The sequence below is a fragment of the Amphiura filiformis genome, chromosome 11 (assembly GCF_039555335.1).
Source record: "Amphiura filiformis chromosome 11, Afil_fr2py, whole genome shotgun sequence".
Classification (NCBI taxonomy): Eukaryota; Metazoa; Echinodermata; class Ophiuroidea; order Amphilepidida; family Amphiuridae; genus Amphiura; species Amphiura filiformis.
The window spans coordinates 31,022,401-31,045,624 of record NC_092638.1 but is presented as its reverse complement, the minus strand read 5'-3'; the positions used below and the strand labels follow the sequence as shown (position 1 = coordinate 31,045,624).

Sequence of the window (23,224 nt, the reverse complement as noted above, 5' to 3'; positions counted from 1 at the left end):
GTGTTAACTAACACGAAGCTTAACACGGAAGATTTAACACAGAGAAAGCGATCGTTCCGTGTTAGCGCCCGTATGAACAAGATTCCGAGGTAAGCTAATTGACCTTATGGATACAACACATACAATTTCGCAGTATTTTATATTTTCTTTCACAATAAATTATCTCCGTTTCTCACCGAATGAGCATGAAAGAAGCACCATAAAAACGAAAAAAAGCCATAAACTAATCAAAAGAAGAAACGGAAGCGCTGATAAGTGTCTGGAAAGACGAAGAAATTGAGTGGAGAAAAAAAACCTAAAAAAAACACGTATAGGACATAGGCCTAATTGCCCTGAAATTAAGAGACACTCGGCTATCGCAGGGTATGGACAGTCAGGTATATAGCAAACGGCCATATAACTTTCAGGATATTCCTATTTTTGCCACGAAGCAAACACCGAGCCGTGCAGCTAACACGGAGTGCTTAAGAGTTAAAGACCATGAGGAAGGACCGTGTGGACAAGTATCCGTGTTAAGTTATGACCTTGCACTACCTCCGTATTACAGTAACACGGAGATAAGCCCCCGTGTGATATATTAACAGATAACTTTGATATGACCTTGATGGTTTTAATGCTTAATTGTGATTACGTTTTATGACACGACTTTGAACATTCTGACAATCCAACAATATACTTAGTCGACCTCAGATGACCTTTAACAATTTTGGCGCAGAATTGTGATCGACAATCTGACAATCTATACTTAATGCACCTCGGATGACTTTGACCTGACCTTCAACATTTTCGCGCTTACACCCATCATGTCCATAACAATTTAACTCTTACAACTTCCTGTCAACTCTCTAATTCATTACTCTAAACTTCTGTCTGTTTGCCTTTTCTATCTTTTACCATTTAGTATACTACAGATTTTTTTAATTAAATGGCTAAAACTGAAACAAGAAAAACCCGATATAAGTTCTTATGTAAATGAATTATGGCATTATGACCGTAGCTATTGGGGGCACGGGTCAGTACTAATAAATATTATTTACTATATACTAGCGAATAATTGTCGCTCCCCAGCCCCCCACCTTTTTAGATTCTTGAGAGTCCAGGCGAAAATAATTTGAGTCAACAATGAAGTGAAATTGAGACACATATTGTTAAAATAAAAGAGAAATACCTCTGGCAATAATGTTTTATACCCCTTCAGATGAAACGCCACAATTGAATGGGTACAAAAAAAATGGAATATACCCCTTCAGCAAAATGCTTAAACAAAACCCTGGCGAGCCTCAATCTGGTAATGATTCTTGATCAGTTTGAGAATGTTGATTCAGAGATGGTTAAGGGATGGGGTATGAACGTTTGGACAGTATTTATTGTGGGACATTAGAGCACATCAGACATATCGAATTGCATTCTGAATACGAAGAATGTCCTTGTGATATCAAATAATTTAGATTTTTTGAAATTCGCAATGTAATACACATTTTATGGCAAATGATTAAAAATTGATATTTTTGATATTTACCAGTACTCGAAGTAAACTTTATAAATCTGATGATTTATACTTAAAGTGTATGTAGGTGGGATGAAAAGCCGACGATCAATTTTAAAATTTTGACCTTTCGTATTGAAGATATGGATTTTTTTCCAAAAACACCAAAAAAAATTAGGTCTTTTGTGGGAAAATATTCATATCTTCAATATGAAAGGTACAAATTTTCAATTGATCGTCGGCTTTTCCTCCCAGCTACATACACTTAAAAAAATTTACTTCGAGGACTGTTATATATCAAAAATATGAAAAATATCAACTTTTTAATAATTTGTCATAAAATTTGTATTATATCGTAATTTCAAAAATGAAAATTATTTGATATCAGAAAGACATTCTTCGTATTCAGAATGCAATTCGATATGTCTGATGTGCTCTCATGTCCCACAAAAAATACTGTCGAAACGCTCATTCCAGATCCCTTAATTTGGTTTAAAAACTTTACCAAAGTATTGCTCTCATCCTAATGGTTCAGAAAAAGTACGAGCTTGGCCTAATTTGTACGCGACGTACCATTCTCATGTTATAAGCGAAAAATACGATAAATGTCAAATATTAGGACCTAGGCTCTACAGGGGTCAAAAACTGAAAAGTGCTCCTGCAAGTCAGAAAGGGAATCAGAATAGGTTGTATCGAATATTCCACGTCGAATAAAAAGTACTGTGAACTGGGCCTTACATTTTCCATGGCCATTCAAACTTATCACCTAATGTAATAAAGCTCTAAGATTATAGGCCCAAGGTGATCTCAAAACGAGCTTTATTACATCACCTAATGTAATAAAGCTCTAATAATTTAAGACCCATTGTCTTCTTTTGCCGGACGAAGCATTATCGTGGTTATTAGTGCATTAGTGGCTGTATATGGGAAGATTATACTGCAATACACTTCTAGTGCCCGTTTCTATTCATCGTTATGTATTCTTCTCCCGTGCATTATTTTCGCGAACTACCCTTCACAGCCCAAATTATATAAACCTGCACGCTAAACAATGCATTATCTAAAACCTGCACGCTAAACAATAGATTCTAGATAATACGTGCACGCTCAAATACTAGAAATACTACTTTCACATAACCATATAGTAGAGTTAGGTGACGCTTTCGACACAGAGGTCACATAACTATATAATTGTCTGTTCGATATATATACCATCAAAAAAGTACGAATATACATTCTGTGGTGTTAAAATGGTATAGTTACAAACGGTGTTCTATAGTAGGGTACAATTACCGAATAGGGTGCAACTCGCTAGACTTGAGTCCAGTCCTCGTTTACGGAGTTTAGGGTTAGGGTTGGGGTAGGGCAGTCTTGTAATAAGACTAGTAGAGTTGCACCCTATTCGGCAATCGCTCGTGCAAAGGTCAAATATCATTGTCATAAATTATGATTAATGACCTCAAATAAATCAAACATCAAATGAGAATAATCGAGCTTCTATTAATTAAAAAGGGCCAAAAACAGGTGGATCATAATTATACAAGATGACACCATTGCAAAATATTCAGCATTTTACAAATGAAATACATGTAGGCCTATATCTAAAATAACATAGCCGGGCCTGGAAACACACACTAGCGCATAATATCATGATCATGCTTTATAATACCATAGGCCTTCAAACACATGTGTTTGAAGGCCTATGATAATACTGAACAAATTGTTAAATCCCAATGTCGTGTGTTTTAATATAAGTAGATTTTAAAGTTCAAATTATAGAGCTATAAAGTCCAGTTGATATTGATATGTTTTTCCTCTCATCTCAATTCACCGTAGTACTAGTCGGACATCTAAATCGATCGTTTCCAGTTGAACTGGTTCAGTGCTCTCTCTATTCGAAACCACGATATTAAATGATCACAACATAAAGTCAATTGGTTACAAACCATGCGTGAATAAGTTACTAAAGTATGACGTATGGCGCAATCGATACCATTGATAGCTAACTTATACAGGGATTGATTTTCTTTACCAGTTAAATGCTACGTAGCTGGTCAATGTCCTGACGGTGTTTTTAAAATGCAAGATATTTTCCCTAATATTAAAACTAATATAATGAATGCAGCAATTAATATTGCCTATTGTTTTAAATAGGCCTACACTCAAAGTGTATGACGGATAATGTACTCGTGCAAATGCATTCGTCAAGATAATTGCACTTGCCATGGAGTTATTGCATTTAGCTCTTGAGCCTATCGGCTCTCGAGCTAAATGCAATAACTCCACGGCGCGTGCGATTATCTTGACGAATGCATTGCACTCAGTTCATTATCCTTATCATAACAATTGATTTCGCAGTACTTATACCCTAATAATTATACACTAAATACCGGATAAGCTGGGTCATTATAACCACGCTCTATGATTCACTCCTGTATGTAGTGAAGTGTACTTTTTGGTAGATGTATCATATAGAAGTCCCTAAAGGCCGACATACACGAGGCAACTTTCCAAGCAATTGCCTGTTGCACACACCTTGCAAAAAGATTGCTCCGTGTATTTTTGGATTTGCAAGGAATTAATCCCCCAAGCAACAGGCAAAAAAGTAGAGACATGCTCTACTTTCAAGGTTGTTGCATGCAATCTAACCTTCTCCAGCCAATCAGCTGAGTGAACACCGACTGGTCACTGCATTCATTTCGGAATGTGTAGGGACCATCTTGATTCACCATTCACAACATGATAATGTGTGCACATGCTACATTATAATACACTTGTATGCCTATGTTGTTGTTGTTGGTGGTAGCCCTTTTGATCTTGGTTTTCCTTAGCCTTTTCTTTATGGACAATTGTATATATATATACAGGAGAGGATGGCAATCTTTTGCTTTCAGGACAACACATGAGCCATTTTGATATGATTACGAAAATCATTAACCACTACTTATGTTTTGAGTATATCCCCAAACCTATGACCATGCTCAAGGAATTGCAAGGCCCCACATTGCTTCGTGTATTTTGATCAATTGCTCAGCTTCATGGTCAGTGAGCACATAATTCACCCACTGAGTAATGGGCCTTGCAATTAAAATTGCCTTGTGTATGCCCTGCTTAATATTTAAATGAGATTACACAGAGAGTAGACATCCTTGAGAGGCAACTCTATTCCAGACATCCTTGAGAGGCCACTCTATTCCTGTGGTTTCTTTTATTAAACCTCATTTAAATATTTGGGACTGTAATACATCTACCTAATTTTTAGTAAGAATCCAGACAAACGAACATATGAAGTTCTTAGTTGACAGAAGAAGATAAGGTTTGTAAAATGTACCTAACACTAACAGTCAGTAGAGATGTGGGTTTGTAATACAATAGTCATTGTAGTCATGGTAGTACATGTATTAGTTAGGCCTATTGGTAAAACTGTTTACTTGATCCGCAGTTGCATTGCTTGTCGACCATGTCAATCATAGATTTTTAGAAATGATTATTGAAGTGCATTCATTTGTTATCCTCATATCTAACTAATTACTTAATAATTTGTTATCTTATTGTCATCCCTTTTGATCGGAGCAAGTTTCCTGATTAGGAAATGTCACAATCTGGTAATTTCCGGATCAGGGAAGGGTTACTTGCGCATGTCTGTTCTTCGGAAATCTTATGTGACAACAGGGTTTATTTTAACGCAGAAATCACGCGTATTTACGCGTTCACGCAGATTTCGTAACCCTTCAAATGCGTGAACATGGTGAAAAGTCCACCGCATACAAATTCTTGAAAACGTACGCGTTCATATATTCAATAATTTGTGACAGACAACGAATATATATTCTTCATGCCCTCCTTTTTATGTGAATGTATCATGGGATTATGGCCGTAGCTAGTGAGTCAGTAGTAATAAATAGTATTTATTATATACCTCATATATAGATTCCTGTCATCTGATTGGTTGAATGTGCAGTCATTGAATTAACTATGCCCTCAAAATGAACTATGGACCGGTCCATGGAAATGAACTTTGGATCGGTCACGTGCGTCCCGATCAAACTGCGCAATCGCAACATCCACGTATCCATTCGGCATATAAAACAAATATTGACTGCTTTATTCGGGACATGGTTAAGATTATAGGCCCGCGGTGATCTCAAAATAATGCTATGACCCTCGGCTGCGCCTCGGGTCATAGCATGGTTTTGAGATCACCTTGGGCCTATAATCTTAACCATGCCCCGAATAAAGCAGCCAATATTTGTATACCAGCAAATAACTTTGACTCCGCAGCCACCCTCAATCCCTCACTTTTTTTAGATTCCTGAGCGTCCAGGCGAAAATCATTTGGGTCCACAATTAAGTGAAATTGAGACATACATTGTTAAAATAAAACAAATGAAAATATACCCCTTCAGCAAAATGCTTAAAGAAAACCCTGTTTATAGGTGATTTTTTTTTTTTTTTGATTTGATTTGATTTGATTTGATTTGATTTGTGTCTACTGACACTGTAGGGTCTTTGATTACAAATCTTGTTTTGGCTATTTGTTTTCCATGTCATATCACGCAAAGCTACTGTTGGCTTACTTGCTGTGGGGTTTGTATATTATACATTAATTAAAACAATTAATCAATTCAAATAATAGAGCCATCATTCATTGTTTTTACTACGAAATTATTGTTCTACCATGTTTACTATGCCTAGTTATTTTCTGTGAAAAAAATAGCATACTTAAACGGTCGATTTGAAGCTAGAAATTTAAATTAAGTGAGCCTATCATCATGCAGTTATTGTTAACTACATGTATGCACACAACACAACGGGGGAGCATGCATTTGTATGAGAAAGGAAATCTACCATCTTATCCAAACTCCCGTGTTAATCCAATGCACATTTTGCGTCGCGTTTGGAAGAGGAGTGCCACCAAACCGTAATACTAATAGGTCCGGGTAATAGGTACAAATTTAGTACTTTCTGTCAATCAAGTATGGTTTATTTTCTACATGTCAATCTTTAAATTATTAGCATAGTCCTTATAATAACGGTGGAGCGCCTTGATGAGTAAATGATAGCAAACCAGTGGAAAATCCCCAAAACTCAGTCAGTGGAGCTCCACCCGTACATGTCAATAGCGTCATTATCGATTGGATTAGTCGACCGTAGCGGACAATTCGATCGCTCATTGGATTAATATTATCACGTGGTAAGAATTGTGCATTGGACAATCGATTACTATAATGGTTTAGTACTGCACATATCGGTTTAATCTTCACTAAGCGGGTTTATGGCTGAAAAGGTCACGGTGAATTTGCCGTGGACAAAACTGCACTATATGTGCAATGCCATGTGGGAAATGTCTGGAAATTGTTTTGCTTGCTCGGCGGGTCTCTTTGTAATTTTGTTCATCAGACAGTTGACAGTAGACCATCATCATCTGAATGTTATAATTATGTTATTTTTCTTTGTCCAGACATGGCATCAATTATTTATTGGTTTATTTACGTGGCATCGCTCTATATGACGTCATGTCTAGGCTACAATTCAAACAATTTCCATCTCACCATACTCCATACCAGCGACGTCACTGCATCATTCGAGCAATTTAACTCTGCCGGTGAAAACTGCAGTGAGCAGGAAGAAAGGAATGATGAATGTCTCGGAGGAGTGGCTCGTCGTGGATCGGTCATTGAGGAAGTCCGAAATGAGCAAGGTCATGATGGCACAGACCTGAATGTCCTGTTGCTAGACGGAGGCGATCAGTTTGTTGGAGAGTGGTTTAATGTCTACAAAGGCAACGCAACCTCACATTTTATGAACAAATTAGGATACGATGCAATGGTAGGCCTTTTTTTTTTCAAGGTAGCATGAAAACTGTGTAACGTAACACGCATGAATGATATAATGTAAGCTTGTTTCAAAGTATATGATTTGTAGAATGAACTATTGCAAAACATCAAAGTGTTATTTTTTTTACAATAATATATTGATTAAGATAATGAAAATCAATTTTTTGGCTGCTTCGACCAACAATACATCGTGTACCCTTAAATAAAAGTCTGGCCTTCGTAAGGTACCACGGGGCAACTCGCATGATAATACAATAAAACAGGTCATCGGATTGAATGGTTGTGCAATCGAACTAGAGACTTGTCCCTCTGCCAATAAGAACTTAGAACGAACATGTCTACCATTTCGTTGTTATACCGTTACGGTTGAGTTTATTCGATAGAGTCTAATGTAGTAAAGAATTATTCTGCATTTTTACAGAATTCGAAATTCTTCTTAGAAATATTACTGTAGACTAATTTCTTTTTCACTTTCATCGTTCGTTGCAGACTTTTGGTAACCTTGAATTTACTCTGGGTCCAGATGGCCTCGCACCCTTCCTAGAAGATATCAACTTTAACGCAGTCAGCGCTAACCTCGACGTCTCCGAAGAACCAGTTCTTCAAGGGTTATTCAACAAGAGTGTTGTGAAGATGGTTGGTGGTGAACGCATTGGAATCGTTGGTTATACGGTGCAGAGAGCTAACAATATTGCACTAGTTGGTTAGTGTTGTTTGTTGAGTCCGTGCGAAACATGTTTTTGAGATTAGTTAGACGCGTAGTACGCTGGGGGTATGGGTAATAACCAAATGTATTTAAGCTAGTTGCAGAATTATAGTTAAGCTTCTATTAAATCCATATTATAACATTTCTGTAAAAATAGATTAGTATTTATTTTCCATAAAATATTAGCTTATACTGTCAGATATGCCCCCTTTTGATTTTGAGCCGAACAAGTGAGGTAAAGCATAGAAAATTGGAATTTACTACTAGCGCCCATGCATGTTACCCCGCGGTTGTAATACGGTACGATCCTCGGGGTGTGTGTGTATGTGTATCCCGCATGCCGTGTACGTACTGTGCATACATGTTCGACTAATATTTCCATCGTAATAATAAAACTCCGGTTCCATCGTTTTATTCAAAATCTCGGATTTTGACAAAACTACAGCACCTAAAGTCTTGATTTTTGCAGAATATCTTTATTGACTAAAGAACATTATAATCGTGTAAAAACCAGAATTTAGCAATTTTTTGAGGGCGTTTTCCTCAGAAAATGTTATAATATGGCTTGATACCTTTGGGGCGATACATTCAATAAGCACGACAAGTGATAGGATTTAATAATGCAACAGCTTTAATCGATATTCTGATGATCATTATAATATGAATTGTTTTAAGTATTATATATTTCACTCAATCACTCGTATTATCTCAGGGAAACAATATAGAGATTAGCGTTATATGCCAACGGTTTATACGCTGCTTTTCAGATAAAAATAAAGAATGGAATTAAGGGAAATGAAGATCTGTAAACCTTTTAAAAACATTTCTACATCGAGTGCATGTAAAAGGTTTTTGTTGTTCTTCTTATATAGTTTTGTTATGATTTTTATGGTAGCTATCTTGTCGAAAATTGTAAATATTGTCCAAAAGGAATACCCGAGGCGTGGACATTTTCTTCTACCAATGTTCTAGCACTCGTCTAAGGTAGCATCGTCTTGTATATAAACTGTTACATATTACCCTATATGCAGGTAATGCCCGCTTTGAAGACGTTATCACATCAGTTCAACAAGAAGTAGACGCGTTGACATCAATTGGTATAAATAAGATCATCGTGATTGGGCACTCCTATGGACTTGTACGAGACGGGGTGTGTGTGTATGTGTATCCCGCATGCCGTGTACGTACTGTGCATACATGTTCGACTAATATTTCCATCGTAATAATAAAACTCCGGTTCCATCGTTTTATTCAAAATCTCGGATTTTGACAAAACTACAGCACCTAAAGTCTTGATTTTTGCAGAATATCTTTATTGACTAAAGAACATTATAATCGTGTAAAAACCAGAATTTAGCAATTTTTTGAGGGCGTTTTCCTCAGCAAATGTTATAATATGGCTTGATACCTTTCGGGCGATACATTCAATAAGCACGACAAGTGATAGGATTTAATAATGCAACAGCTTTAATCGATATTCTGATGATCATTATAATATGAATTGTTTTAAGTATTATATATTTCACTCAATCACTCGTATTATCTCAGGGAAACAATATAGAGATTAGCGTTATATGCCAACGGTTTATACGCTGCTTTTCAGATAAAAATAAAGAATGGAATTAAGGGAAATGAAGATCTGTAAACCTTTTAAACACATTTCTACATCGAGTGCATGTAAAAGGTTTTTGTTGTTCTTCTTATATAGTTTTGTTATGATTTTTATGGTAGCTATCTTGTCGAAAATTGTAAATATTGTCCAAAAGGAATACCCGAGGCGTGGACATTTTCTTCTACCAATGTTCTAGCACTCGTCTAAGGTAGCATCGTCTTGTATATAAACTGTTACATATTACCCTATATGCAGGTAATGCCCGCTTTGAAGACGTTATCACATCAGTTCAACAAGAAGTAGACGCGTTGACATCAATTGGTATAAATAAGATCATCGTGATTGGGCACTCCTATGGACTTGTACGAGACGAAAACGAAGCCTTAGAAATCGCTCATAATGTCCCAGGAGTTGATGTCATTATACTTGGAGGCGCACTTCTATTTCAATGCAACGGTAAAAACAGTAATAATTCATGACCAATCTTAAAAGTTATAAACTTTAATTAGTTACTATAAAGTACGAACGATTTATTTTAATTTCGATAATCGAAAAGGTAAAGGATGATTTGTTCACGTTATCCGTTCTTTGCTCACAAGGTCAAGCTTCACTCCGTTAAATGATATGTTGGGCCAAGTTTCACCTTGCATCAAAAAGTTTTCCAATGTTGTCTCAACATTCATGCGTTTGAGTTTTCCCCATGCCTCAGCTCACCATAACACCTAAAAGCTTAGGTCATGCTTCACCTTGACCATTTTTTTTTATAACTTAGTTCAAACTTCACCCAGTAAGTCATTTGTAAAGCCCAAGCTTCACCATCAGTAAGATGGTAACGCTTGCTGTTGCTTGAGGAGGGTGGGTCCAAGAATTACAATGAGTGACGCCTGCATTAAAAGGAAGACTACGGTGCGTCTGGAACCTCCAGACTTCATCAGGCAACTGACCCGCTGGATGGCTCGGGTATTGTCTTGATGGCCCAGCCCCATCCATGAGATACAGTAAAAACGGAACGACTTACCAGCAGCGCGTCAGATGCCTGATGAAGTCTGGAGGCTCCAGAGGCAACATAGCAAAGTTACAAAAAGTAAGTTCTTTTTTTAGATTTATTTCCCAAATTCTGTTTAAATCTATATTGGATGACTAAGAGCAGTTTATTCATCTGTTCAGTAAATTTTCCAGTTTTGAATTGATTATATTTATATTTATAATCGTTTTACTACTAATATTTTAAAAAGACTGCTCCCATAAAGCAGAGGACAAAGAAGCCATCTACAGGACGGAGCCTTATCCAATGAAAATAACACCCAAACACAATCCTGACGACAAAGTTCTTCTCGTTCACGGATACATTGATGGCAGGTACATTGGTCGATTGAACGTTGTCTTTGATGAGGAAGGAAAATTACTGGAATGGGACGGCAATCCAATTCGGCTTGATGGAAATATTAAACAAGGTACACAAATTAATAAAATGAAGACAGAACACACTGATTTTAAATACCTCGTCGTTGTCATGCCATATTGACCAATGAGCCTTTTTGAAGTAAATTTTCAGAAATCTATGACATAATGACATTGTCACGGGGGTAGAAGTGCGTTGGTGTTATAGACCTGACCTGACGGGGATGTCCTCTTTTGGTTTATACGCTAGCGCGCTCGCCTTTGAATTCCGATATCGTGTGTTCGAGTCCCGGCAGGACCGGAAGTGGCTCGAGAAGGCGCAGGATACTTAACGGTGTAAGCCCGGGTATAGGCCAGTATGTAGAAGTCATGTTTTTCGAAATCTACAACATACTAAATACCGTTACGAAATAGAAATACAAGAGTGGATATTTCGGAACTTGTGTTACTGACTCCAAATTGCGTTTGTTCAATTAAGGCATTGTTATAACATCATTTATTAAAACTGTGTGTGTTTTGTTTTAGATCCAGATTTACTCAAAGAAATCAACGAATACGCCGAACACGTTGACAATACAATGAATAAGGTAATAGGCAGGACTGTGGTCAAGTTACAAGGCGGACCTCGAGGACATGTGATTTGCCGGCAGACAGAATGCAACATGGGTAATCTCATTACTGATGCTATGATCTGGAAATATACAAGTTCATTGGATAATACGAAATGGAACAACGTTTCATTGGCAGTTATGAATGGAGGGGGAATTCGGGCTTCCATTGAAGAAGGTAATATAGATTTGTCACAATGTGTGAATAGCTTTTAGTGTTTATCAGCTACCTTCGACTATATTTAGAAATACGTATTTATAAATACGCACGTGACCCATGGGCACGACATACCAAGACCAGCAAGCGTGACCAAATCTTCATGCCATTGAAAAGGATAGGAACTCTTTAGGTAAATGTCATCAAATTAAGTATTAATTGAATAGCAAAATTATTACACATGGGGGGATTCCGAATTTGTAATATGTTATCAAAAACAACATTTTAAAAGTATTTGCCGACAGTAAAAAATACTTATCGAAGGAAATGTTTTCAATAACATCACAAAGTTGAACAAACTGGACAATTTTGCTGCACAGTCTAGTGTTGTTTACCTCCTTTGCATTCAAATGTACAGGAAGATCACAGGAAGATCACCCGCTGTTGTTACGGGTTCAATGAAGCCTAACGGATGAAGGCTCACTCCGCTTAATCAATATCTGCGTGCTTTGAGAGAAAAGTCAATGCAAATTGTCGTCACTTTTGATAAGCTCTCTTTTTTTTAAATTCAAATTGCTATAAGTTAGGAAAATAAAGTCGTATCGTACCCAAAAAATACGCAGATCGACTACTTTAGTTTGTAATTTAGTTTTAGTGTCTTTAAGAAATAGTTTTTTGTTTTAAGGTATCGGATACTTTTTGGGTGTAGTATTATATAGCCTCTTATCACAATTACAATTACTCCATACGTTCCTTTATTCGCCTATATGGTTCGTCATTTAAAATACTCTGACTCGATCCAATATTCCAAAGAATTAGAGTCATAAGGATTGTTTCCTAGAATCGTCATTTTGTTCAGCTTCATTTTATGTCCAAATTCCGACAGGATCTGTGCGTATTTCAAATCAAGGAATTTGGTGATGTTCATTTTGGGACAGCAAACATGGCAAAGACCTCATCAGCTCATGGATTCGACCCGAAATTCAGAATAATGACCGGTTTCTTGGCATAAATAACGACCACCACTCAACAGATTATACTAAATAATAAGGATAGCTTTAGGGTTATGGTAAGGTTTAGAAGATTTAGGATTATGGTTAACATTCGAGAATTTGATGTTGAGATTTCCCTATTCTAAAGTGCGTTAGTAGCTCCTATCTTTGTTATGTTCACAGGCGATATAAGGTTAGCCGATTTGGGCGACGTGTTACCTTTTCGCAACACTTTTGATGCTGTGGAAATAGAAGGGAAGTACATCAGAGAAATGCTTGAACATGCAGCAGCTGGCTATGATAAATACTCGGGAGCATTCCTGCAAGTGTCAGGTAAGCGCAGTCCTTATTGACCCTATTCGCCTATTGCACGGTTCCGTCATAATGCAAGGAGAGCCTCGAACTGGCATGACATGAAAGGAAGAATTACGTAACTTTAGTACGCAATGTTATATGACTGGTTCAATTCCCATTCATGCGTGCTGCCAGATCGAGGCTCTCCTCGCTCATGGCAGAACCATGCAATAGGTAAATAGAATAAACTCAACCGGAATGGTATAACAATTGAAATGGCAGTTGACAAAGGGACATGTCTCCAGTTCCAACGCTCTGCAGGGTCTAATGTTCTATTGTTTCCGATTAGAGCTAGTGCTGACATATTGGAAAATGTTGCCAATCAATATCCATGAGAGTGCCTCATTTCAAATATTGAGTTTTAGTTTTGGTTTTGGTTTTGGTCACATGGTTGCCTATTCCTTTTGTTTAAAACTAAACATTTGTGACAGGTAGTTTCGGTTTTGGTTTCAGTTTCTTATAAGTGGTGTGACGAATTAAATTACACGATTTTCGAGTTACCTGATCTAAGTATACAAAAGAAATGTTTAAATTTCGCAGTGCAATATTCACGAGCAGAGAAGTCGAACAAAGCAGTCTACACTTGAAAGCATTGATTTAGTTTGAAAGCATTGACTTGAGACTAGGAAATAGCCTAAGCTGATTTCACTGTGAAAATATAGACCATCGAAATATTTCCACAGACATTACAATAGACAATTGACAGATTATGACTTCAGTGATATAAACACTATTATACACAACTCTATTTATGTGCATGTCGCATGACGGAAGATCAATATCATAGAAAGCTGGTTTAAACTGACTTTTATTCAATTTATTTATTTGGGAAGAGAGAGAAAAAAAGATCGACAGGGAAAGGGGTGTGTGTGTGTGTGTGTGTGTGTGTGAGGGGGAGGGGGTAAGGGTAAGGGAGAAAGAGAAACAGGGGGAGAGAGCATTGGAAGTGGGAAGGGAAGGAGGGGGAGAGGGGAGCTCAAGAGTGGAGTGGAATAATAGGGAAGAGTCGATATCGAGTGTGGGGAAGGGGGAGGGAGGAGGATAGGTGGCGGAGGGAACATAGGTAAGAGGTATGGGTTGTGCTTTCCGGGGAATAATCTAATTCATAATCAAATCATCTACATCATCATGCATCGTTTATATTTCAGACAAATAAACAAAACACCCCCCCCCCTCAATATATGCACATGATTTCTACATGTAGGCCTAGGCCTCGTATATATCCATCCTTTATGTCTCAACGATGTCTATGCATAACTTATCAAACGAATCTCGGAACTCGGGTGTAATTTTATGGTGTCATGGAAGTGTGCCACCTACGGCAGAGAGCATCAAAAGTCGCCCGCGTTGATAGATATCGATAATGAAAATGTTAGCACAATAGGCTATTATATACGTATGGTTATAGGCCATTATACTTTTGATTATATAAACCCTCTTGTGTCCTCCCAGCACAATAGTGTTATGATTGCATACCAGTTCATCTCCACATTTTAATCCCTTGATTTTTGGTTTCTGAACAATAGAGAAACCAAAACTATATATTTGAAATGAGGGAGTGTACATTCAACGTCCAGTTTTCGAAATTGGGTGACTTGTGCTTGGCAGGTGCGAAATACATCTGACTGGGCTCATTAATTACGTAACGCACAACGGCATTGATGTCATCGAATGGCTGCTTAGTGCTGTTATGTGTTAAGTTTTATAATAATTATTATTACATTTATTTTCCTTTCTTTTCTTTCTCTGTATTTATTCTTTCCTAGGCCTACACTAACTTTATCACTCCCTCGCTGTCCTTCTCTCTCTTGCCTTCTTCCCCGTCTTTCTTTTCTTTTTGTCCTCTCTCACTCTCCCTGTCATTCCAATATAAATATGTCCTTATCTTTCTATTATTTTATTTACTTCCCATTATTTCTTTCTCTTCATTTGTCCTCTTTCTCCCTTCCTGTAGGCCCCCTCATTATCCATATCGCTCCCCCTTTTCCTCCCTCATATCCCCTCTCAAGACTTCTCACAGGGGAGAATCTGCCCCCACCCCCTTCCACCGCCGCTATTTCTATGCCAATCTCCTTCTTAAAATAAAAGATAAATGGACATTTGTGACAAAAACCTTTATAGGCCTATACTTATACTTACATGTATACGCAGCGATTACCATTATACAGCCTGTCTCAAAAAAAAATAGAGCAAGTGAAAAGCGCCCTCTTGGGCAATTAGAAAATACCGTTGTGACATAATGCTTACATCAACGTCAAGGGCACAGTCTTAGCTCTCAAATACCGTTTGTTCTGTTCAAATTGCTCTTTTTAATCTCGAGATATGTTCAGTTAACAACGAAAGGGTAAAATCACAATTGTGCCACTTTTACTAGGGAATAGGGCTGGTACGTGTAAATCAATGATAGCTGATGTTGATGCGTCTAATGCACTCCCCTTCGGATTAAACGCATCAACACCAGCGCGCGTGCATTATTTTGTCTAATTTCATTAATTTGTCTAATTTCATGAACTTGTCAAAGTTCATTAACCTATAAGTGTCCAATATTTGTTTGTCTTTTAACATGTCTTGAATGACAAATGAGAACAGTATACCATGAAAAAATCATTGACATGCAGATGTATTTAATTTTACAGCAGAATGTGAAATATTTATTTATCGTTTAATTTGTCGTAAGTGGAAAAAGAGAACCATTATACCTTTATCATTATAAAACATTAAAAACAATTATGTATTGTTGTGTAATTGATGCATTATTTTGATTTCGCGAAGGAACTCTTGATAAACTTGATGCTATCATTGAGTTACATGTACAGCCCTCTTCCCTAGTAAAAGTGGCACAATTGTGATTTTACCCTTTCGTTGTTAAGTAAGCATATCTCAAGATTAAAACAAGCAAATTGAACAGACTAAACGGCATTTGAGAGCTAAGTCTATGCCCTTGACGTTGATGTAAGCATTATGTCACATCGGTATTTTCTAATTGTCACAGAGGGCGCTTTTCACTTGCACAATTTTTTTTGAGACAGGCTGTAGAATACTATAGAAATGTGAACCTGGCAGCTAATACATTATGATGTGTAGTCGATCAGCAGGGGCATTCAATCTGATTCAATTTATTTAAATGAAGCGTCTAAAGGGGGCACACCACTAAATAATCGTCCCATTGAAATACACGTGAAAACACAAGAAAGTAAATTCGTTTTTCTACCCTTAGTTCCGAAAATGAGAAAATGTCGTATGGATTTTCTTAAAGTATAAAGTCTGAAATTTAATAAAAATTTATTTTTTTGTGACCAAGCCAGTCGAACTTTTGAGCTACGGGCACCTGAACAGCGCCCTCACGAATTTCAGCCTACAATTTTGCCTCCTTACCAGTTCCGGCCTTGATATTATTCCGACAGCCTGTCACTAATTAATAATCGATTTGAAACATTTTTTGAACAGATTTTTAATGTTGAGGTCTTACTCTATTCTTTTCATAAAAACAAGCACGATTCACTTAAATTTAGTACCCTCGAGAGGCTCATACATTTCGCTCAGGCGCTATTTTTAACCGGAACTATACAAGGTTACACCAAATGCGAAAGGATTTAGTGGTGTGCCCCCTAAAGTCAGGTGGGTGATAAAAAAAGATTATATCAACAACTAAAGCCCCCATTATAGACTTCAGACCCGCACAAGCGCACATTTGGGATACGTGAGTACAATGGTACCACTTTACACATGACTGCCCTTACACATGACTGTATTGTGGTCACTTATTTATACTCGCCTGTTGGGTAAAGCGTCAATACGATGCCGGATCAGTGACCAATTTAATGGCGGAACCCATTCACTGCCCTTTGTTCGAAACAATGGTACCACTTTTATGAATAGCCTGTCGCAATCTCTAATCGGCATCAAAGGAACAAAGCATTACGTAATCTATTTCTTCTCCTTTCTATCTATCCTTCTTGTCCAGTTCGATTCCACAACCATTCATGCCTATATCACCTGTTTTATTGGATTATCATGCGAATTGCCCCGTGGTACCTTACGGAGGGCAGAATTTTATATAAATGAGGACGAGTGACGTAGTATTCGACAAGGTCTATTAAGGGATGGGGTATGAACGTTTGGACAGTATTTATTGTGGGACATTAGAGCACATCAGACATATCGAATTGCATTCTGAATACGAAGAATGTCCTTCTGATATATCAAATAATTTTGATTTTTTGAAATTCACAATGTAATACACACATTTTATGGCAAATGATTAAAATTGATATTTTTGATATTTAACAGTACTCGAAGTAAACTTTATAAATCTGATGATTTATACTTAAAGTGTATGTAGGTGGGATGAAAAGCCGACGACCAATTGAAAATTTTGACCTTTCGTATTGAAGATATGGATTTTTTTCACAAAACACCAAAAAAAAATTAGGTCAATATGAAAGGTCAAAATTTTCAATTGATCGTCGGCTTTTTCCTCCCAGCTACATACACTTTAAGAATATATCATTAGATTTATAAAATTTACTTCGAGGACTGTTATATATCAAAAATGTGAAAAATATCAAATTTTAATAATTTGTCATAAAATTTGTATTATATCGTGAATTTCAAAAATGAAAATTATATGATATCAGAAAGACATTCTTCGTATTCTGAATGCAATTCGATATGTCTGATGTGCTCTCATGTCCCACAAAAAATACTGTCGAAACGCTCAAAACGCTCTGAGTCTTATAGTAAATTGAAGTAGGCCTACATACACGTAAATAGCATAGTAGATATTAGAGAGCTTGCGAAATGAAGTTACTTTAACTTTAACTTTAACGTCTAGAGGATTATAGAGGATTATGTATTCAAAACCACCTTGGTTTTGAATACATAATCCTCTATAATCCTCTGGACGTTAAAGTTAAAGTTAAAGTAACTTCATTTCGCAAGCTCTCTATTGTGATATTTGGAAGGCACATACGTTATTGGACAAAACGCAGTATACGAAAAATGGTGTACTGCAGTCATTTCGTCTAATATCCGCAGTCTAAAATTTGTTGTTAGACGAAATGGTTATTGGTGTTAGACTATAGATAAATATTAGACCAAATGGTGATTGGACTAAGTAAACAATGGTCTTAATGATTATTAGACAAAGTGGTTACTTTCTGTCAAAAGACCAAATGGTGTTCGACCATGTAATGATTAGATGAGATGGCATTAGACCATTAAAACCAAAGCAGATATTCATTTGTACTTGGAAGTGCAGCAATAGGCTACGGGTAACTGCACATGTTTATATTTTTATCTTACCTTCATCATGTTCATTTCAATGCCAGATTTTGTTTTCAGATTGCGTAACGTTTGCCATTTGTCCCCTTTATTTCTAAAAATGCACATATCTCAGTTTTGACAAATTTTAGGATGTTTTGGTTCGGCAAATATCTGATTTTTTTAAATTGCAGCTGGTATAAACATCGGGAGTGACGCTACCAGCCAGAACGTGATTCCATTAGGTTTTATTTAATTAGTTAAATAATTATTTCATTAGGTTTTATTTAATTAGTTAAATAATTATTTGACACTTGCGCCATATCAGCGAGTTAGTTACAGTGCATTATTTATTTATTTATTTAGTTAGTTAGTTAGTTACTTACTTATTTAGTTAGTTAGTTAATTATTTTAGTTACTAGTAGTTTATTTTGTTTGTTTGTTGATTTATTGACTGATAATTTTATTTCTTTATTGATTGAGTGCGTGATTGATAATTTGATTGATTATTTGCTTGCTTGCTTGATGATTGATTGATTGATTGATTGCTGATTGATTGATTGATTGATTTATACATATATTATTTTGTAACGCAGGGCTGAGAGTAACGTATGACTTGACAAGTGCGCCATATCACCGAGTTATCGACGTTTTACAGTGCATTGATTGCATAAATGGCGCTTATTACCCCTTGGAAGAACACCAGGTGTACAAAATTGCTTTGTCTTCGTTCATTAGAAGCGGCGGAGATGGGTATGAGATGATTAAAAATAACACTTTGGATTATGTCGTTGGTATGTATAATATAGCAATTTAATAAATTATACATCGGAAATTGTACATTAATTTAAAATGATCTGGACATTAAATTAATGTCCAGAATAAAGGAAGGTGACCTGATATATTTGGAAAATCAAATTCTTTAAAACTTACGTTATAATATAAAATATCATCCCTTTCAAGCACTTATGCAAAAAAAATGTAAATGTTTTTTTGTAAATGTGACTAATTCCTTATGGAATTACCGACATTTATACAGTGTGATATTGGTAGTCTACAGTGTTTTTATTAATGATAATCATCATGATCATGTAATATATTGATATCAAGTGAAAGGCCCTATTTTTCTCATAAACATATTGAAATTAGAAGTTCCAACTAGTGTGTTTCCCAAGATATCATCAAAAAACTGCCTAATTAGTCTCAACTATGGTATACCATAGTTAAGACAGTTTTTTGATGATTACTTCGGAAATACACTGATTTGGAACGCCAAATTTCAATATGTTTATGAGAAAAATATGAGCTTTTCTGATACCAAAATCAGCATTTTGATGAGGTAAAGTGGGGGATGAGATTTTAAATCAGGTTACCCACCTTTAATTTGAAATTGAAAATCGTAAGAGAGAATATACTGCCAAATGTATTGTACAAGTTTTCTCACAAAAAGGTTACTTATAGAAATTGAACCGCATTTTGCGACGGTAGAACAAAACACTGTCATCCTTCTTGTACTTGACTAAGAAATTTAAACTCTGTATCTTAAAAGCAACTTAACTTATGAGCGTAAGATGACAGGGGTGTCAAGGTGTCAACTTCCTTCACTCAATGGAATTTGGGGAGCTGCGCAGATAATTGGTGGATGTTACAATCTAAATGCGGATAGGTGTGCGCCGTTCGGCAGCAACCTAGTTGATGCGATCTGATTGTGATGATTCACCATTGCAGCGAAATTACAGCGCTTTGAGTCCTCTAAGATCTGGAGAAAGGCGCTTTATAAATCGAAAATTTATTATAAAAAAAAAAAAGATTGACTAACCATGCTAACCATCAAAATATGGTACATCGAAAGTTGTTATCATATTTTTGTTCACACATCAAAATTGCATTCTGAATACGAGGAATGTCCTTCTGATATCAAATAATTTTGATTTTTTTTAAATTCGCAATACAATACAAATTTTGTGGCAAAAATTTGATATTTTTGATATTTAACAGTCCTCGAAGTAAACTTTTAGTACTTAAAGTATGCCGATTTGGTATGCCTGAGTTTCTGTCAGGCCCCACAAAAATTACTGTGCAAGCGTTGCTATCCCATTCCTTAATCCGTTTGAATTTGAAACATTTAATTTGCACCAAAATTGGTTCATTTTCTAGATTGTTCATATTTCATTTAATTGACATACCAGACTAGTTCAGCAAACATTACCACACATGTCAAGTTTACTGCTCTTGATTACTTAATTGTGTTAAAAAGTTACAACCACGCAAGCAAGTGCGAACTTTCTTTTTGTAACGCGTTTATATTCTTACGACGTAAATGGCGATATTCCAATCTGCCTTCGCCTTAATCTTTTTGACTCTTCTGTGGAACGTATAACTCTTATGAACTTAAGAATAGCAATAGTGAATTTCAACTCATATTTCAGGTTATCACTATACAGTTAGGAGGATATCAATAATGTAACAGTCCTCAAACATGTCGAAGTAAACTTTACAAATCTAATCATGCTAATGATATGTATCTGGGATGAAAAGCCATTATCATTTGAAAATATTGACCTAAAAATCTATCTTCAATGTGAAAGGTCAAAATTTTCAATTGATCGTCGGCTTTTCATCCCAGCTACATACACTTAAAGTACATATCATTAGATTTATAAAATTGACTTCGAGGACTGTTAAATTTAAAAAATAATTTTTTTAAATCATTTGCCATAAAATGTGTATTATATCGCGAATTTCAAAAATGCAAATACGTGAAAACGTCGCTATCCGAGCCCTTAATCCGTTTGAAGTTGTGCGAACTTTCTTTTTGTATTCTTAAATGGAGAAATTCCAATCTGCCTTCACCTCAATCTTACTCTTCTGAAACTGGCAACTGTTCCTCCCAGCTACATACACTTCAAGACTATATCATTAAATTTATAAAATTTACTTCCAGGACTGTTATATCTCCAAAATGTGAAAAATATCAAATTTTAATAATTTGTCATAAAATTTGTATTATATCGCGAATTTCATAAAATGAAAATTATTTGATATCAGAAAGACATTCTTCGTATTCAGAATGCAATTCGATAGGTCTGATGTGCTCTCATGTCCCACAAAAATGCTGTCGAAACGCTTTAAACGCTCATTCCAGTTCCCTTAAGGGATCTAAAATGAGCGTTTATTGCGTTTCGACAGTATTTTTTGTGGGACATGAGAGCCCCTCCGACCTATCGAATTGCATTCTGAATACGATGCATGTCTTTCGATATTAATAATTTTCATTTTTGAAAATCACAATATAATACAAATTTTATGACAAATTATAAAATTTGATATTTTTCAAATTTTGATATATAATAGTCCTCGAAGTAATTATATAAATCTAATGATATATTTTAAAGTGTATGTAGCAGGAGGAAAACCGACAGTCAATTGAAAATTTTGACCTTTTATATTGAAGATATGGATTTTTTCCCCAAAAGACCTAATTTTTTTTGGTGCTTTGGGAAAACAAATCCATATCTTCAATACGAAAGGTGAAAATTTTCAATTGATCGTCGGCTTTCCATCCCACCTACATACACTTTAAGTATAAATCATCAGATTTATAAAGTTTACTTCAAGTACTGTTAAATATCAAAAATATCAATTTTAATGATTTGCCATAAAATGTGTATTAAATTGCGAATTTCAAAAAATCAAAATTATTTGATATCAGAATGACATTCTTCGTATTCAGAATGCAATTCGATATGTCTGATGTGCTCTAATGTCCCACAATAAATACTGTGCAAACGTTCATACCCCAGCCCTTAAGAATAGCAATAGTTAATTTCGACTCAAATTTCAGGTTGTCAAATCTATATCACTCTAAATTTGAATACTGTATTGCTTTTCTTCTTCTTTCTTTTTATTCAACAGGAGAACCAGGAAAAGATGTTGTGGCATCATATATCGAGCATTTCAGCCCTCTTTCCACCAGTCTTGATGGACGTATAGTAATCCATGGTTCCATCAGTGGGAATAGACCTAGGACAATGGACATAATTGCTTATGTATCAGTATCTGTAGGAATTGTTCTACTCCTTGCAGTGGTCATGTTGGTATACAAAGTATATGGGTTAAAACTGAAAAATCGGGAGTACTTGGAATTGGAAAATCAGCAAAAATAGAGTATCTCTAAACTACTCCTTTTTATTCATAAATCAAAAGTAGTCCTTCTAAGTTTCATTCTGGAAAATATGAAGATCAAATCTTGTGAACTTTTATTTTTACATCAATATTTCAATAAGGGTTATTAAACATTCTTGCTATCAAATTGTAAGATACATGTCACATTTCTAAAATCACTCATTTGTCAATTCTTGATGCTTTTATTTAATATGCAAAATTCAAACAAACTTCAAGTTTAAGTCACGAAACATACCTTACCATTAGATCGAAAGGAGTACTGCAAGTTATTTTGTTGACAATGCATAAACTAATTGTTTTGCCATAAAACAATGGGCTATTCCAGAAATTAATGGCACCCCCCCCCCCCTAAAGAAGACATGTGATTTGAACCATAAATGTGTGGCAATTCCCAGAACAAAATTTTATCCAAAAATATTGGGAATTCCCATTTTGATAAAAGAAAATGCTTAAAATTATTGGGAATTCCCAGTGACCCTGAAAAAGACGTGCCATAATTTTTACCATAATTTTTTGGGAATTCCCATACCAAAATTTTAGCAAAAAAAATTGGGAATTCCCAAGCCTAAAAAAGGGTACTTTTCTTGGGAATTCCCATGTCTTCTTTAGGGTTTCATCAATATG

At 35.9% G+C, this 23,224-nt stretch overlaps 1 protein-coding gene across 1 annotated transcript; it reads left to right on the top strand.

Annotated features, from left to right (window-relative positions):
- The first annotated feature begins 4,714 nt into the window (after positions 1–4,714).
- On the top strand, positions 4,715–22,951 carry LOC140164130 (snake venom 5'-nucleotidase-like). Its single transcript, XM_072187373.1, has 10 exons — positions 4,715–4,802; positions 6,948–7,315; positions 7,813–8,026; positions 9,061–9,213; positions 9,897–10,097; positions 10,877–11,095; positions 11,568–11,828; positions 12,983–13,132; positions 19,012–19,209; positions 22,331–22,951. The coding sequence occupies exons 2-10, from the start codon at positions 6,950–6,952 to the stop codon at positions 22,579–22,581; spliced, it is 2,013 nt and encodes a 670-aa protein (XP_072043474.1). The 5' UTR covers positions 4,715–4,802; positions 6,948–6,949; the 3' UTR covers positions 22,582–22,951.
- The last annotated feature ends 273 nt before the right edge of the window (positions 22,952–23,224 follow it).